Source organism: Symphalangus syndactylus, chromosome 12 (assembly GCF_028878055.3).
Source record: "Symphalangus syndactylus isolate Jambi chromosome 12, NHGRI_mSymSyn1-v2.1_pri, whole genome shotgun sequence".
NCBI classification, from domain to species: domain Eukaryota; kingdom Metazoa; phylum Chordata; class Mammalia; order Primates; family Hylobatidae; genus Symphalangus; species Symphalangus syndactylus.
Window position 1 is genome coordinate 139,633,242 of NC_072441.2, and position 17,205 is coordinate 139,650,446.

The following is a 17,205-nucleotide window of genomic DNA, read 5'->3' on the forward strand; positions in this document are numbered from 1 at the left end:
TTTATAATCCTTCGGATATATGCCCAGTAATGGGATGGCTGGGTCAAATGGTATTTCTAGTTCTAGATCCTTGAGGAATCGCCACACTGTCTTCCACATTGGTTGAACTAGTTTACAGTCCCACCAACAGTGTAAAAGTGTTCCTGTTTCTCCACATCCTCCCCAGCACCTGTTGTTCCTGACTTTTTAATGATTGCCATTCTAACTGGTGTGAGATGGTATCTCATTGTGGTTTTGATTTGCATTTGTCTGATGGCCAGTGATGATGAGCATTTTTTCATGTGTCTTTTGGCTGCATAAATGTCTTCTCTTGAGACATTTCTTCCATTTCTCTTGAGAAGTGTTTGTTCATATCCTTTGCCCATTTTTTGATGGGGTTGTTTGATTTTTTTCTTGTAAATTTGTTTAAATTCTTTGTAGATTCTGGATATTAGCCCTTTGTCAGATGAGTAGATTGTAAAAATTTTCTCCCATTCTGTAGGTTGCCTGTTCACTCTGATGGTAGTTTCTTTTGCTGTACAGAAGCTCTTTAGTTTAATTACATCCCATTTGTCAATTTTGGCTTTTTTTTTGCCATTGCTTTTGGTGTTTTAGTCATGAAGTCCTTGCCCATGCCTGTGGCCTGAATGGTATTGCCTAGGTTTTCTTCTAGGGTTTTTATGGTTTTAGGTCTAACATTTAAGTCTTTTTTTTTTTTTTTTTTTTTGAGACGGAGTCTCGCTCTGTCGCCCAGGCTGGAGTGCAGTGGCGCAGTCTGGGCTCACTGCAAGCTCCGCCTCCCGGGTTCACGCCATTCTCCTGCCTCAGCCTCTCTGAGTAGCTGGGACTACAGGCGCCTGCCACCACGCCTGGCTAATTTTTTTTTTGTATTTTTAGTAGAGACGGGGTTTCACCATGTTAGCCAGGATGGTCTCGATCTCCTGACCTCGTGATCCGCCCGCCTCGGCCTCCCAAAGTGCTGGGATTACAAGCGTGAGCCACCGCGCCCAGAGTCTCACTCTGTCGCCCAGGCTGGAGTGTAGTGGCGTGATCCCAGCTCACTGCAACCTCCACCTCCTGGGTTCAAGCGATTCTCCTGCCTCAGCCTCCCAAGTAGCTGGGACTACAGGCATGCGCCACCATACCCAGTTAATTTTGTATATTTAGTGAGGCAGGGTTTCACCATGTTAGCCAGGCTGATCTCGAACTCCCGACTTCAGGTGATCCACCCACCTCGGCCTCCCAAAGTGCTGGGATTACAGGCGTGAGCCACCGTGCCCAGCCCACATTTAAGGCTTTAATCCATCTTGAATTAATTTTTGTATAGGGTGTAAGGAAGGAATCTAGTTTCAGCTTTCTACATATGGCTAGCCAGTTTTCCCAGCACCATTTATTAAATAGGGAATCCTTTCCCCATTTCTTGTTTTTGTCAGGTTTGTCAAAGATCAGATGGTTGTAGATGTGTCGTATTATTTCTGAGGGCTCTGTTCTGTTCCATTGATCTATATCTCTGTTTTGGTACCAGTACCATGCTGTTGTGGTTACTATAGCCTTGTAGTATAGTTTGAAGTCAGATAGCGTGATGCCTCCAGCTTTGTTCTTTTGGCTTAGGATTGTCTTGGCAAGGCAGGCTTTTTTTTGGTTCCATATGAACTTTAAAGTAGTTTTTTCCAATTCTGTGAAGAAAGTCATTAGTAGCTTGATGGGGATGGCATTGAATCTATAAATTACCTTGGGCAGTGTGACCATTTTCACGATGTTGATTCTTCCTATCCATGAGCATGGAATGTTCTTCCATTTGTTTGTGTCTTCTTTCATTTCGTTGAGCAGTGGCTTGTAGTTCTTCTTGAAGAGGTCCTTCACATCCCTTGTAAGTTGGATTCCTGGGTATTTTATTCTCTTTGAAGCAATTGTGAATGGGAGTTCACTCATGATTTGGCTGTTTGTCTGTTATTGGTGTATAGGAATGCTTGTGATTTTTGCACATTGATTTTGTATCCTGAGACTTTGCTCAAGTTGCTTATCAGCCTAAGGAGATTTTGGGCTGAGACGATGGAGTTTTCTAAGTATACCATCATGTCATGTGCAAACAGGGACAATTTGACTTCCTTTTTTCCTAATTGAATACCCTTTATTTCTTTCTCCTGCCTGATTGCCCTGGCCAGAACTTCCAACACTATGTTGGATTGGAGTGGTGAGAGAGGGCATCCCTGTCTTTTGCCAGTTTTCAAAGGGAATGCTTCCAGTTTTTGCCCATTCAGTGTGATATTGGCTGTGGGTTTGTCATAAATGGCTCTTATTATTTTGAGAAACATCCCATTAATACCTAGTTTATTCAGAATTTTTAGCATGAAGGGCTGTTGAATTTTGTCGAAGGCCTTTTCTGCATCTGTTGAGATAATCATGTGGTTTTTGGCTTTGGTTCTGTTTATATGATGGATTACGTTTATTGATTTGTGTATAACCCAGCCTTGCATCACAGGGATGAAGCCAACTTGATCGTGGTGGATAAGCTTTTTGATGTGCTTCTGGATTCGGTTTGCCAGTATTTTATTGAGGATTTTTGGATCGATGTTCATCAGGGATATTGTCTAAAATTCTCTTTTTTTTTGTTGTGGTCTCTGCCAGGCTTTGGTATCAGGATGATGTTGGCCTCATAAAATGAGTTAGGGAGGATTCCCTCTTTTTCTGTTGATTAGAATAGTTTCAGAAGGAATGGTACCAGCTCTTATTTGTACCTCTGGTAGAATTCGGCTGTGAATCCATCTGGTCCTGGACTTTTTTTTGGTTGGTAGGCTATTAATTATTGCCTCAGTTTCACAACCTGTTTTTGGTCTATTCAGGGATTCAACTTCTTCCTGGTTTAGTCTTGGGAGGGTGTATGTGTCCAGGAATTTATCCATTTCTTCTAGATTTTCTAGTTTATTTGCGTAGAGGTGTTTATAGTATTCTCTTATGGTAGTTTGTATTTCTGTGGGATCGGTGGTGATATCACCTTTTTCATTTTTTATTGCGTCTATTTGATTCTTCTCCTTTATTAGTCTTGCTAGCGGTCTATCAATTTTGTTGATCTTTTCAAAAACCCAGCTCCTGGATTCATTGATTTTTTTGAAGGGTTTTTTGTGTGTCTGTCTCCCTCAGTTCTGCTCTGATCTTAATTATTTCTTGCCTTCTGCTAGCTTTTGAATGTGTTTGCTCTTGCTTCTCTAGTTCTTTTAATTGTGATGTTAGGGTGTCAATTTTAGATCTTTCCTGCTTTCTCTTGTGGGCATTTAGTGCTATAAATTTCCCTCTACACACTGCTTTAAATGTGTCCCAGAGATTCTGGTATGTTGTGTCTTTGTTCTCGTTGGTTTCAAAGAACATCTTTATTTCTGCCTTCATTTCGTTATGTACCCAGTAGTCATTCAGGAGCAGATTGTTCAGTTTCCATGTAGTTGAGCGGTTTTGAGTGAGTTTCTTTTTTTTTTTTTTTTTTTTGAGACAGAGTCTTGCTCTGTCGCCCAGGCTGGAGTGCAGTGGCGCAATCTCGGCTCACTGCAAGCTCTGCCTCCCGGGTTCACGCCATTCTCCTGCCTCAGTCTCTCCGAGTAGCTGGGACTACAGGCGCCCGCCACCACGCCTGGCTAATTTTTTGTATTTTTAGTAGACACGGGGTTTCACCGTGGTCTCAATCTCCTGACCTCATGATCCGCCCGCCTCGGCCTCCCAAAGTGCTGGGATTACAAGTGTGAGCCACAGCGCCCGGCCAATTTTTTATATTTTTAGTAGAGACGGGGTTTCACCGTGGTCTCGATCTCCTGACCTCATGATCCGCCCGCCTCGGCCTCCCAAAGTGCTGGGATTACAAGCGTGAGCCACCGCGCCCAGCCTTGAGTGAGCTTCTTAATCCTGAGTTCTAGTTTGACTGCACTGTGGTCTGAGAGACAGTTTGTTATAATTTCTGTTCTTTTACATTTGCTGAGGAGAGCTTTACTTCCAACTATGTGGTCAATTTTGGAATAAGTGTGATGTGGTGCTGAGAAGAATGTATATTCTGTTGATTTGGGGTGGAAAGTTCTGTAGGTATCTATTAGGTCCGCTTGGTGCAGAGCTGAGTTCAATTCCTGGATATCCTTGTTAACTTTGTCTCGTTGATCTGTCTAATGTTGACAGTGGGGTGTTAAAGTTTCCCATTATTATTGTGTGGAAGTCTAAGTCTCTTTGTAGGTCTCTAAGGACTTGCTTTATGAATCTGGGTGCTCCTGTATTGGGTGCATTTTTTTTTTTTTTTTTTTTTTTTTTTTTTTTGAGAAAGAGTCTTGCTCTGTCACCCAGGCTGGAGTGCAGTGGCGGGAACAGAGCTCACTGCATCCTCAAACTCCTGGGCTCAAGCAGTCTTCCTAACTCAGCCTCCTAAATAGCTGGGACCACAGGTGCACACCTCCATGCCTAGCCAATTTGTAAATGTTTTGTAGAGATGAGATCCCACTGTGTTGCCCAGGCTGATGTCAAACTCCTGGCCTCAAGTGATTCTCCCACCCCAGCCTCCAAAAGTGATGGGATTACAGGCGTGAGCCACCACACCCAGCCAGGAAATATTTTAGAGTCAGAGTAGATGAGACTGTTTTCTGTTGTTCTGTAATAGTCTCAGATGAGTAATTAGGCAAATGATGTAAAACCTTTGACTCTTTTCTTTGGGATCAGGTAAAGCCTTTTGATAAGGAGTTCTGATATGAAGGCAAGATTTTCCTTTATTCTGTAAGAAAGAACCTTATCCTTGGAAGTAAGGGGTCAGCAAAAGTTATAGGAAAACAGGAAATTTCCCTTCTTATTCTGCACTACTTTTTTCTGACTTTTCATTTATGGACCTACTTTAGGAACAGCGACATCTCACTCATGAAAATGTACAGCGCAAGCAAGCCAGGACAGGAGAAGAGCGAGAAGAAGAGGAAGAAGAGCAGATCAGTGAGAGTGAGAGTGAAGATGAAGAGAACGAGATCATTTACAATCCCAAAAACTTGCCACTTGGCTGGGATGGCAAAGTAAGTCTCAGCACTACCACTTTCTCCCCATTCCCCATTTTGGAAACAGATACAGAGTTTAGTAGGCTAACACTACTTCTTGGTTGTGTTTTGTTTTTTTCTTTTTTAGCCTATTCCCTACTGGCTTTATAAGCTTCATGGCCTAAATATCAACTACAACTGTGAGATTTGTGGAAACTACACCTACCGAGGACCCAAAGCCTTCCAGCGACACTTTGCTGTAAGGAATTCAGAGCCATTTTTCCTGGGAATTGAAGTAAAAATAGGAGACTTTTAGAGAAGAGAGTAGGAGCAGCCTATGTGGACCGCTGGTGTCCACAGCCAAAGGGAATCAGAGAAGGATGGTTTTAAAATCAAGCCCATCGCATTTGACTTTTAGCACCAATGTTAGTCTTACATAACTGAGAGAGTTTCTGGAGGAATTCTACCACACCGCTCTTTGAACCTTATTTGGTATTCTCTTGCCTGCTCTTACACTTCTCTGTTTTTGTCTTTCTGCTAGCATTTTAGACCAATTTCTGACTTCTTGGTTATTTCTCTACCCCATTGCTAATACTCAAGATTAAAAATAGGGCTGACTGATCTCTTTCGGATCTTAAATGGATCTTTGCCTCTTGAGAAAATAAAAAACAAAGGGGCTGATATTTATCAAGCCATTCTTGAGACAGGGCATTGTCTGGATGGTCCTGCTGTAAGTGGGCTCTACTTAGAGTTCTTAGATTTTGGAAGGAAATTTTACAGAATGGAAAAGATTTATGCTAGACCAAGGATGACAAATTTATATGAACTCCTCTCCCCCTCTCTGAGTCATACATATTACTAATTGATAATGGGTCTTTTTTGCTGAGCTCATGAGTGAGTTCTGAATCCTTCTCAGCACCTCCTACAATGATTGGAGTTGGCATACAGGATAAAGCCCATGCCATCTTCCATCCCTTAGCTAAAACTGCCATCATGTCAGTGTATAATCTCCCTGCTCTCTCCTCACCACATCGTTGTGCCTAATAAAAGTCTTCTCCTTTACCTACAAAGATGATGCTGACCTGCCATTAGTAACCCCTATTCATGCAGGTGTTTGGAGTTGCTGGGGCTTTGGTAAGTTCTCCTGCAATATGGGAGATAGAGTTGTGATGTTTTCCTGTGATCTTGACCCAGAGGTTTTATGTGTAAGACTACTGGGTCTGGAATCTAGGTTTACAAGCCAACCCAGTGAGGCAAACAGTGCAATGCTGCTTTGAAATACCAGCCTTTTGTCAGTCACAGCCAGCTGTTTACAAACATGAAACACAAAAGGAATGCTGCCTTCAGGTGGAGTCTTGCAACAGGCCATGTTAGGATTTATGAGTAGAATGGAGTTAGTGCTCTGTGTTTAGCTATTCCCATTTCACATGATCCTTTTGCTTCTCTCTTCTCCCAGGAATGGCGTCATGCTCATGGCATGAGGTGTTTGGGCATCCCAAACACTGCTCACTTTGCTAATGTGACACAGATTGAAGATGCTGTCTCCTGTAAGTAAGATTTATTTACTGTCTTCTAGGCCAGTACAAATGGCCTCTCCTCCTTCAATTCAGCATTCTAATACCCTGTGTATCCAGGATTAAAGGCTGTAGGTTGTGGATATGTAAAATCTAGGACAGTTGTGTAATTATTGCATTTCTGTTTTTTGTTTTATGTTTGTATTTTTGTTTTGTTTTGAGATGGATGGAGTCTCGCTCTGTCGCCAGGCTGGAGTGCAATGGCGCAATCTTGGCTCACTGCAACCTCCACCTCCCGGGCGCAAGCGATTCTCCTGCCTCAGCCTACCAAGTAGCTGGGACTACAGGCACGCGCCACCACGCCTGCCTAACTTTTTTTTTTTGAGACGGAGTCTCACTCTGTCGCCCAGGTTGGAGTGCAGTGGCACGATCTCGGCTCACTGCAAGCTCCACCTCCTGGAGGTGCCATTCTCCTACCTCAGCCTCCCGGTAGCTGGGACTACAGGTGCCCGCCACCACACTTGGCTAATTTTTTGTATTTTTAGTAGAGATGGGGTTTCACCTTGTTAGCCAGGATGGTCTTGATCTCCTGACCTCGAGATCTGCCCGCCTTGGCCTCCCAAAGTGCTGGGATTACAGGCGTGAGCCGCCACGCCTGGCTAATTTTTTGTATTTTTAGTAGAGATGGGGTTTCACTGTGTGAGCCAGGATGGCCTTGAACTCCCGACCTCAGGTGACCCGTCCACCTCAGCCTCCCAAAGTGCTGGGATTATAGGCGTGAGCCACCATGCGCAGCCTTTGTTTCTGAGACGAGTCTCACTTTGTTACCAGGCTGGAGTGCAGTGGCACGATCTTGGCTCTTGCAGCCTCTGTCTCCTGGGCTCAAGCGATTCTCCTGCCTCAGCCTCCCTAGTACCTGGGATTACAGGCATGTGTCACCACGCCCAGCTAATTTTTCTATTTTTAGTAGAGATGGGTTTTCACCACGTTGGCCAGGTTGGTTGAGGTGACAAACTCCTGAACTCAAGTGATCCACCCATGTTGGCCTCCCAAAGTGCTGGGATAACAGGCGTGAGCCACCACACCTAATTATTGCATTTTATTTATTTTTTTTTTTTTTTGAGATGGAGTTTCGCTCATATTGCCAAGGCTGGAGTGCAATGGTGCGATCTCGGCTCACCGCAACCTCTGCCTCCTGGGTTGAAGCGATTCTCCTGCCTCAGCCTCCCAAGTAGCTGGGATTACAAGTATGTGCCACCATGCCCGGCTAATTTTGTATTTTTAGTAGAGATGGGGTTTCTCCATGTTGGTCAGGCTGGTCTTGAACTCCCGACCTCAGGTAATCCACCCGCCTCAGCCTCCCAAAGTGCTGGGATTACAAGCATGATCCACTGCACCCAGCTAATTATTGCATTTTTAAGGGGAATGAATTAGTCGGCAATACTGATTGTTTCTCCTTTGAGAAGAGCTCTGTGCTGAGTATAAACCAGGGCTTTTAGCCTGGGTCTGTGAACTCCCTTGTATGCAAGATTTTGATTGAATGGTTGTATATATAGTTTTCTGAATTGATTTTAATGTGTTAAATAATGACTGATATAAAGGGAAAAATAGAAGTACCCTCAGTAAGCTTGTGTTAGAGGCTATAGAAACACAGCAGCAAAATACCTCTTGAAGAAAGTGAAGTGGAGTGCATGTCAGGGAATGTGCTGCTGAAGCACATAGAGGACCGCCGCCAGGCTTCCTGTTTTCCCCGCAGTAGTAGCTTTCTCTGCTATTAACATTTTCATGGCAGCCTTTTTCTTTTCTTCTTTTTTTTAATTTAATTTAATTATTATTATTTTTTTTTATTGAGACAGAGTCTTGCTCTGTTGCCCAGGCTGGAATGCAGCGGCTGATCTCGGCTCACTGCAACCTTCGCCTCCTGGGTTCAAGCAATTCTTGTGCCTTAACCTCCCAAGTAGCTGAGACCACAGGCATGCACCACCACGCCCAGCAATTTTTGTATTTTTAGTAGAGACGGGGTTTCACCATGTTGGCCAGGCTGGCCTGGAACTTCTGACCTCAAGTGATGCACCTGCATTGGCCTCCCAAAGTGCTAGAATTATAGGCATGAGCCACCATGCTCATGTTAAAGAATGACTGATATAAAGGAAAAAACAGAAGTGCCCTCAGTAAGCTTCTGTTTGAGGCTATAGAAACACAGCAGCAAAATACCTCTTAAAGAAAGTGAAGTGGAGTGCATGTCAGGGAATGTGCTGCTGAAGCACATAGAGGACAGTCGACAGGCTTCCTGTTTTCCCCGCAGTGGTAGCTTTCTCTGCCATTACCATTTTCATGGCAGCCTTTTTCTTTTCTTCTTTTTTTATTTCATTTCATTTCTTTTTTTTTTTTAATTTTTGAGACAGAGTCTTGCTCTGTCAACCAGGCTGGAGTGCAGTGGCGTGATCTCAGCTCACTGCAACCTCCACCTCCTGGTTCCAAGCGATTCTCCTGCCTCAGCCTTCTGAGTAGCTGGAATTACAGGCGCTTGCCACCACGCCTGGCTAATTTTTTTGTATTTTTAGTAGAGACAGGGTTTTAGCATGTTGGCCAGGCTGGTCTCAACTCCTGATCTCAGGTGAGCTGCCTGCCTTGGCTTCCCAAAGTGCTGGGATTACAACACGTGTGTCTTGAAAGTCTTTCCTCGTTCCATAATGCCATACTGCCTTCTTTGAAATCACACTCATCAGGTGATTTTTTAAGGGTTGGTCATTAAGAGTCTTTCTAGAAGGAAATTGTGTTCTGTTAGCCATATAGAGTTTTGTTTTTGTTTTGTTTTTTATTTGAGACGGAGTCTCGCACTGTCGCCAGGCTGGAGTGCAGTGGCGCAATCTCTGCTCACTGCAAGCTCCACCTCCCGGGTTAAAGCGATTCTCCTGTCTCAGCCTTCCAAGTAGCTGGGACTACAGGCGTGCGCCACCACACGCAGCTAATTTCTATATTTTTAGTAGAGAGGGGGTTTCACCATGCTGGCCAAGATGGTCTTGATCTCTGACCTTGTGATCTGCCCGCCTCGACCTCCCAAAGTGCTGGGATTACAGGCGTGAGCCACCGCGCCCAGCCTTTTTTTTTTTTTTTTTTGACAGAGTCTCGCTCTGTCACCCAGGCTGAATTCTTGGTTAGATTCTTGAAGGGCTTAGGCAAAGAATATGACAGGGTCCTACCCTGTCACATAGTAAGCACATAACTTCTCCAGTCCTTCCTGATGTGCATATTACCTGGGCTTGAAGACTTCAGCTAATGTTTTTTGTTGTTGTTTTTTGTTTTTGTTTTGAGACGGAGTTTCGATCTTGTTGCCCAGACTGGAGTGCAGTGGTGCGGTCTCGGCTCACCCCAACCTCCACCTCCCGGGTTCAAGCGATTCTCCTGCCTCAGCCTCCCGAGTAGCAGGGATTACAGGCATGCACCACCACGCCCGGCTAATTTTGTATTTGTAGTATAGATGGGGTTTCTCCATGTTGGTCAGGCTGGTCTCGAACTCCCAACCTCAGGTGATCTGCCCGCCCACCTCAGCCTCCCAAAGTGCTGGGATTACAGGCGTGAGCCACTGCGCCCAGCCTTTTTTTCTTTTTTTTTTTTTCTTTTTTTGGCAGAATCTCGCTTTGTCACCCAGGCTGAATTCTTGGTTAGATTCTTGAAGGGCTTTGGCAAAGAATATGACAGGGTCCTGCCCTGTCACATAGTAAGCACATAACTTCTCCATTCTTTCCTGATGTGCATATTGCCTGGGCTTGAAGACTTCAGCTAATGTTTTTTTTGTTGTTTTTTTTTTTTTTTTTGAGATGGAGTTTCGCAGACTGGAGTGCAGTGTTGTGATCTCGGCTCACCCCAACCTCCACCTCCCAGGTTCAAGCAATTCTCCTGCCTCAGCCTCCTGAGTAGCTGGGATTACAGGCATGCACCACCATGCTCAGCTAATTTTGTATTTGTAATAGAGATGGGGTTTCTCCATGTTGGTCAGGCTGGTCTCGAACTCCCGACCTCAGGTGTTTGCCTGCCTCGGCTTCCCAAAGTGCTGGGATTACAGGCGTGAGCCACCGTGCCTGGCCAACTTCAGCTAACTTAAAGCAATAAGCAAAGAAGGAAAAGTTGATTAGTTGAGCACCTATGTGCCAGGTGCAGAGCTAAGCATTTTATCATATATTGTTTCATTTACTATTCATTCACCCATCTTGGGCTTTAACTGTCTCTCTGATATTTCTTCTAATCTTGTCAAGTTTAGATTATTCTGCTTGATGGGAAAGGTGGAAACACAGGAATCAAGTTCTGTTTTCTCATCATCTATTGATATTTTATTATCTTCCCTGTCTGGCAGTGGACCTGTCTTATGTATTACACGTAGCCCTCTGTTCTAAGAGTTCATCTTCCTGACACCATACTTTTAAGATTCAAGTTGTCGGCCGGGCGTGGTGGCTCACGCCTGTAATCCCAGCACTTTGGGAGGCCGAGGTGGGTGGATCACGAGGTCAGGAGATGGAGACCATCCTGGCTAACACGGTGAAATCCCATCTCTACTAAAAAATACAAAAAAAAATTAGCCGGGCGTGGTGGTGGGCACCTGTAGTCCCAGCTGTTCGGGAGGCTGAGGCAGGAGAATGGCGTGAACCCGGGAGGCGGAGCTTGCAGTGAGCTGAAGCTTGCAGTGAGCCGAAGCTTGAGATGAGCCGAGATCGCCCCACTGCACTCCAGCCTGGGCAACAGAGTGAGACTCCGTCTCAAAAAAAAAAAAAAAAAGAAAAAAAAAAAGAAAAAGAAAGATGTTCTTTCCCCGGTTTGTATCTGTTTTTTTCTTGTGTATACATGTCTGATCACTCCTTCTGAAGCTACGATGATTTTTTCAGATGTCTTTACCTTTTCTCCGTCATAGAGATTGTTATTGAACTATTAGAATTTTTATATTATGAGCTTTAAGAAAGTAAAGTCACTTTCTCCCATTATTCTTATAGGTTGTTCCACGTTAACCTCCTTCAAGAGTATCAGTTTCTCTGTTTTCGGAGGTCTTTGGTTATATTTGATCCAACTTTTATAGCAAAGCAAGATCATGATGAATTTTGCAGTGGCAAGGGTTTTGTCTATAGGTGGTCCAGAACCAAAACTCTGGTTTGGGGTAGGCAAGAATCTCAAAGGCAGAGTCTTCTAGGGAGCATCCTAATGGCAGGAAGAGAGGATTAGAACACTGGATACCCGACAGATGTTCAGTCCATCCTGATTGCTGTTCATTTCTCATCCTGCAGTGTGGGCCAAACTGAAATTGCAGAAGGCTTCAGAACGATGGCAGCCTGACACTGAGGTGGGTACTAATGTGGATGGTGTTGGGGTAGTGTCAAGTGATAGCTCCCTCGCCATGTAGATGGGAGGTGAAAGATGGTCCCTGGTATACTGCAGCAGCGAGTAGAATGTGACAATATCTACAAATTGTCATTTTCCTTTTTTTTTTTTTTTTTTTGACACGGAGTCTCATACTGTTGCCCGGGCTGGAGTGCAGTGGTGCAATGTCAGCTTACTGCAACTTCCACCTCCTGGGTTCCAGCAATTCTCCTGCCTCTGCCTCTCGAGTAGCTGAGATTACAGGTGCCTGCCACCACACCCAACTAATTTTTGTATTTTAATAGCGACAGGGTTTCACCATGTTGGCCAGACTGGTCTCAAACTCCTCACCTCAGGTGATCCACCCACACATGCCTGTAGTCCCAGCTACTCGGGAGGCCCAGGCACGAGAATCACTTGAACCGGGGAGGTGGAGGTTGCATGAGCTGAGATTGTGCCACTGCACTCCAGCCTGGGTGACTGCAAGACAGAGCAAGACTCTGTCTCAAAAGATAATGATAATAATAATTAGCCAAGTGTGGTGGCGCATGCTTGTAGTCCCAGCTAATTGGGACTGAGGCAGGAGGAACGCTTGAGCCCAGGAATTTGAGGCAGCTGCTGAGCTATAATCATACCACTGCACTCCAGCCTGGGTGACAGAGTAAGACCCTGTCTCTTTAACAACAAAAAGACAGATTGTATTCTGCCATTCAAATTTTGAAATGGGCCAGGTGCAGCAGTTCATGCCTGCAGTCCCAGCACTTTGGGAGGCCAAAGCAGGCAGATCGCTTGAGCCCAGGAATTGGAGACCAGCCTGGGCAACATGGTGAAACCATATCTCTACAAAAAATACAATAATTAGCTGGGAGTGGTGGCACATGCCTGTGGTCCCAGCTGTTCAGGAGGCTGAGGCAGGAGGATTGCTTGAGCCCAGGCTGTTGAGGCTGCAGTGAGCTGTGATCACACCATTGCACTCCAGCCTGGGTGACAGAGCAAGAACTTGCCTCACAAAAAAAAAAAAAAGAAAGAAAAAAAAGTTGAAATGGCAAGTGGGAGTACCCAATCTCATATTCTGCCATGGAGATTTATAGACTAAAATGCCAAGACTCTGTATCATGTATTAGATCTCCTTTGAGGAAAGCATCTAATGAGAGATGATACTCTCATAGCGACAGGGAGATGTCCTCATTGATGGTCATCCCAAGCAGCAGGTTTCAGAGATGAGGAATGACATGTATGTAAGGAATGGTATCGACTCACTCCAAGTCCCACAGTAACTGACAATAGCCTCCCTTTTTTTGAGTCAGTGGTTTTCAGTATTTTTTTTCTTTTTGGCAGCAAAACTCTCTTCCACTTGTAATATAGTACTCTGATGTATAAAACAGAATCAAGCAGAATTGCTCTGGACATGGGGAAGCTCAGACTTCCTGGCCTCCCTTTCAACCCCTGCAATGGCCTCTGAGCAGAAACCTGGGATTCTTGGGAGCCATTTGAAAACTGCTGTTGTAGGTCAGCCTTTCTCAACCAGGGTTCCCCATCTTAAACATAGAGAGCTAAATGAACTATTTTCTCAGATACTCTAATGATGGGTCATGACTGATAACCATTCTGGATGTCTGTGAGAGAAGTTCATTCATTGCGCATGGTGGCTGCTTTGGGGCAGTGGGACTTAATTCTCTTGTGGAACCCCAGTTGAGAAAGGCTGTCTTAGATGAATGCCAATCTTAGTGTACCAGAGTATGCCATGGAATCAGGCCAGGATGAGCTCAGGTACCTAGAGATTGGTTCCAAACATTTCTTTTAGGAGAGCTATCTAACAAAGTGTACCCCTTCCTTTTCAGGAAGAATATGAAGACTCAAGTGGGAATGTTGTGAATAAGAAGACATACGAGGATCTGAAAAGACAAGGACTGCTCTAGTGTTCAGGGATGTAGCTTAGCTTTTGGGCTAGCCCAGGCTTCCCTGAGATCTGCTTTTTCTATTTCTCCCAACCAAATCCTCTTAAAGACCCTTTGCTATGTAGTCTCATGGTCTAGCATGTATCTTGTAGAAACAAGGCATGCTGGCAGATTGCAGGGTTGAGATGTGTTTTATCTGTTTTATATTTTAAAAGATTCTGCCAGAAAATAAAACCAGACCTTGTTCTAAAGCCCAGGGTTATGGACCAACTCAGTGCTTCAGGCCTTAATGCCTCCATACCTCTTTCTCACTGGTAGTAGCTGAGATTTAATGGGCACCTGTTATGCTACATATCATGTTAGGTAAATCTGACCTGACCTCTTTTCCCCCCCCTCCTTTGTTGCTGCTTCCCTGAATATTACCCCAGGATGAGGTCTGCCATCAGCCTAGTTAGCCATTGATGCAAATACTAGGGAAAGACTAGGAGGATGAGCCAGGGCTGCTACTAAGGACTAAGTGTCACACCAAGGTTTGCCTTTTGTATTTGCGTAAAGAAAGGAGTTGGAGCTGGGTGCGGTGGCTTGTGCCTGTAGTCCCAGCTACTTGGGAGGCTGAGGCAGGAGGGTTGCTTGAGACCAGCCTAGGTAACATAGTGAGACCCTGTCTCATTAAAAAAAAAAGGGGGGGGGGCATGGTGCCACACACTGTAGTCCCAGCTACTCAGGAGGCTGAGGCTAGAAGATCCTTTGAACCTAGGAGTTTGAGACCAGCCTGGGCGATATAGTGAGGCCCCATCTCAAAAAAAAAGAGTTGGGCTGTATTGGAATGGGCCTGCAGCCCAACATACAAGGGTACAAGGGAACTAGGACCGACAGTGACTTCACCAGCTTGCTAGGTCAGAATGAGAGACTGGTGGGTCTGTCTACCTGTTTCTTCTACAAGATCCCTATTTGTAAAAGTAGCTAATATTCACATATTCTCCAAGCCCAGGTAGCCATGGTAGAGTTGTGCAGCTGCCCCAGGATCCAAATGTGGTGTCTGAAATAGAAAGAACTAAGGCAACCAGGAAGGCACTGATCTGCCTTATAAGCACAGTCATCTGAAAGTCAGACCTGCGGGACAGGATCCCCCAGAGACCCCATTTGCCTCTCAACACTCAGACCTTCAACTGTTTTTTAATAAATATACTTTTTAAAAAAAGTTAATCTTTTTCTTTATATTATACATTTATATCTTATTTTTCTAAAAACCTGCCAAGAACCAGTGCCGCACTCGTCCCAGGCAGAGGCAGGCTGGCTAATATATCTACTTTTAAAAATTCCAACTCAGAGGCTGGGCGCGGTGGCTCACGCTTGTAATCGCAGCACTTTGGGAGGCCGAGGCGGGCGGATCACGAGGTCAGGAGATTGACACCACGGTGAAACCCTGTCTCTACTAAAAATACAAAAAAATTAGCCGGGTGTGGTGGCGGGCGCCTGTAGTCCCAGCTACTCGGAGAGGCTGAGGCAGGAGAATGGCATGAACCCGGGAGGCGGAGCTTGCAGTGAGCCGAGATTGCGCCATTGCACTCCAGCCTGGGCGACAGAGCGAGACTCCGTCTCAAAAAAAAAAAATTCCAACTCAGGCCAGGTGCAGTAGCTGAAGCCTGTAATGCCAACACTTTGGGAGGCCGAGGGCAGTGAATTATTTGAGATCAGGAGTTGGAGACCAGCCTGGCCAACAATGGCAAAACCCTGTCTCTACTAAAAATAGAAAAATTAGCCAGGCGTGATGGCATGCACCTGTAGTCCCAGGTACTCAGGATACTGAGGCAGGAGGATCACTTGAATGCAGGAGGCGGAGGTTGCCGTGAGCCGAGATCATGTCGCTGTACTCCAGCCTGGGTGACAGAGTGAGACTCCGTCTCACCACAAAGAAAATCTTCCATCCTCATTAGCTCCCCAAGTCTGAGCTTTCTACCTTTGGTGCCCCACCCCCTCTCAGATTCCCCACTCCTAACATCCTCACCATTCCCCAGTCCAGCCCATCCAGCACTCCCCAACAAGCTACAAAGAGGCCTGGGGCAAGCTCCTGTGCTCACCCAGGCTGCGGTGGGGGAGATGTCAGGTTGTGAGCTGCCCACACACATCATGCTCTCCCTGGGGGCAAGGCAGGGGGTCAGGGCTTTGCAGAGGTGTCACAGCACTTCCCCAGGCAGTCCTGCTCTGCTCCTAGGCCTAGCCCACCTGACAATCCCAGAGGACAAGCTACATTCCATTCCACCCCTGGTGACCACCACCTTGCCAGCCCTCCAGGGAAATGTGAGTGTCTCATTCTCACTTGCCTGCTCTAGGAAGTGGAGGCAGGAACGGACAGCGTGTGGTGGATGGGGCCAGTGACACGGGCACGATAGGGCTCCAGCCTTGCCTCTCTCCAGCATTTACCACCTGTTCAGTCTGCACAGGGCTCCCAAACCTCCTCCTACTTTCTCTTCCAGGAGAAAATCTGTGCCACTTTCTCCTGCCAAGGTGGTGACTGTTTCAAAGGGCAGAAAGCTGTGGCCATGTGCCCTGAGGGCTTGAACTTCTGTGAGGTGAGCTCTGCAATGCTCCAAGAATTAGGGAGCTGTCCTCCCTCAGAGCTGCATGGCTTTCTCCTTCTACCTGGAGTGGGTAGCTCAGCAGTAGAATCTGGCTGGAGCTAGACCTGCTGGGAGCAGCCCTGGGGTCTAGCAAGCTTGACCCCCTGAGCTCTGCATGATGCCAACACCAAAGGCAGCAACTGGAATTTTCCATACCTCCATGATGTGCCCCTTTGTTTCTGACTACCCGGTATGTTCACTAGGGACTCACTGATCTTGTGGGCAGGAAGCTAGGGGTCCAAGGAGGTTGAGCTCAACCCATGACCCACTTAACACTTTCTGCCTTTGAGTGGGGAAGAGGGGCAAGGGGAAGATGAATGGTCCCACCTCTTCTTGCAGCTGAAATGCTCCAGCTCAGGTTACATTGCAGGCTGCAGCCAGGCCTGTGAAGCAGGGACCTCCCAATGTCATGGGGCTGTGGCCCCACCCTGCTACCAGGAGTGCTGTCAAGCCTCAAAGTCAGGCAGCTGCCTCCAGCTGGATGGGAAACTTCACTTCAACCAGGCAGCTCCTGGGACCACCGGAAACCCCCTGCATGGGGCCCTGGCTGTGGCTATGCCACTGCTCCTCCACTCTGCCCTGCTCCTGTTCCTACTCCCCTAGCTGGGCCCAGCAGAATCCAGGAGCACAGTCAAGACCCTGTAGGATCTACAAGCCTTCCGGTCCCCCTCCAGCTCTGATTCCTGTAGTTGCATCTTTAGTAAAAGGCCTTTATCAAGCCCACAGGTCTGGGCTTATGGCTCCTCACTTCTCCCCTTCTGGGGCCTAGGCCTGACCACAGAACCCCCCAAGGGGGCAGGCCCTCAGCCCTAATCTCGGGGAGAGGATAGGGTTTGTCTGGAAAAACAGAAAACCTGCCTGA

The 17,205-nt window shown here is 46.2% G+C and overlaps 1 protein-coding gene across 2 annotated transcripts in view; it reads left to right on the forward strand.

Moving 5' to 3' along the window:
• The window catches only part of SF3A3 (splicing factor 3a subunit 3), a 29,987-nt gene extending 16,014 nt beyond the window's left edge, over positions 1 to 13,973 (forward strand). For both annotated transcript variants that reach the window (XM_055255254.2, XM_055255255.2), the window contains 5 exons: positions 4,839 to 5,003; positions 5,113 to 5,223; positions 6,421 to 6,511; positions 11,752 to 11,807; positions 13,666 to 13,973. In XM_055255254.2, coding sequence (XP_055111229.1) covers positions 4,839 to 5,003; positions 5,113 to 5,223; positions 6,421 to 6,511; positions 11,752 to 11,807; positions 13,666 to 13,743 — 501 coding nt within the window. In that variant the 3' untranslated portion in view covers positions 13,744 to 13,973. The remainder of the gene's footprint in view (positions 1 to 4,838; positions 5,004 to 5,112; positions 5,224 to 6,420; positions 6,512 to 11,751; positions 11,808 to 13,665) is intronic.
• The last annotated feature ends 3,232 nt before the right edge of the window (positions 13,974 to 17,205 follow it).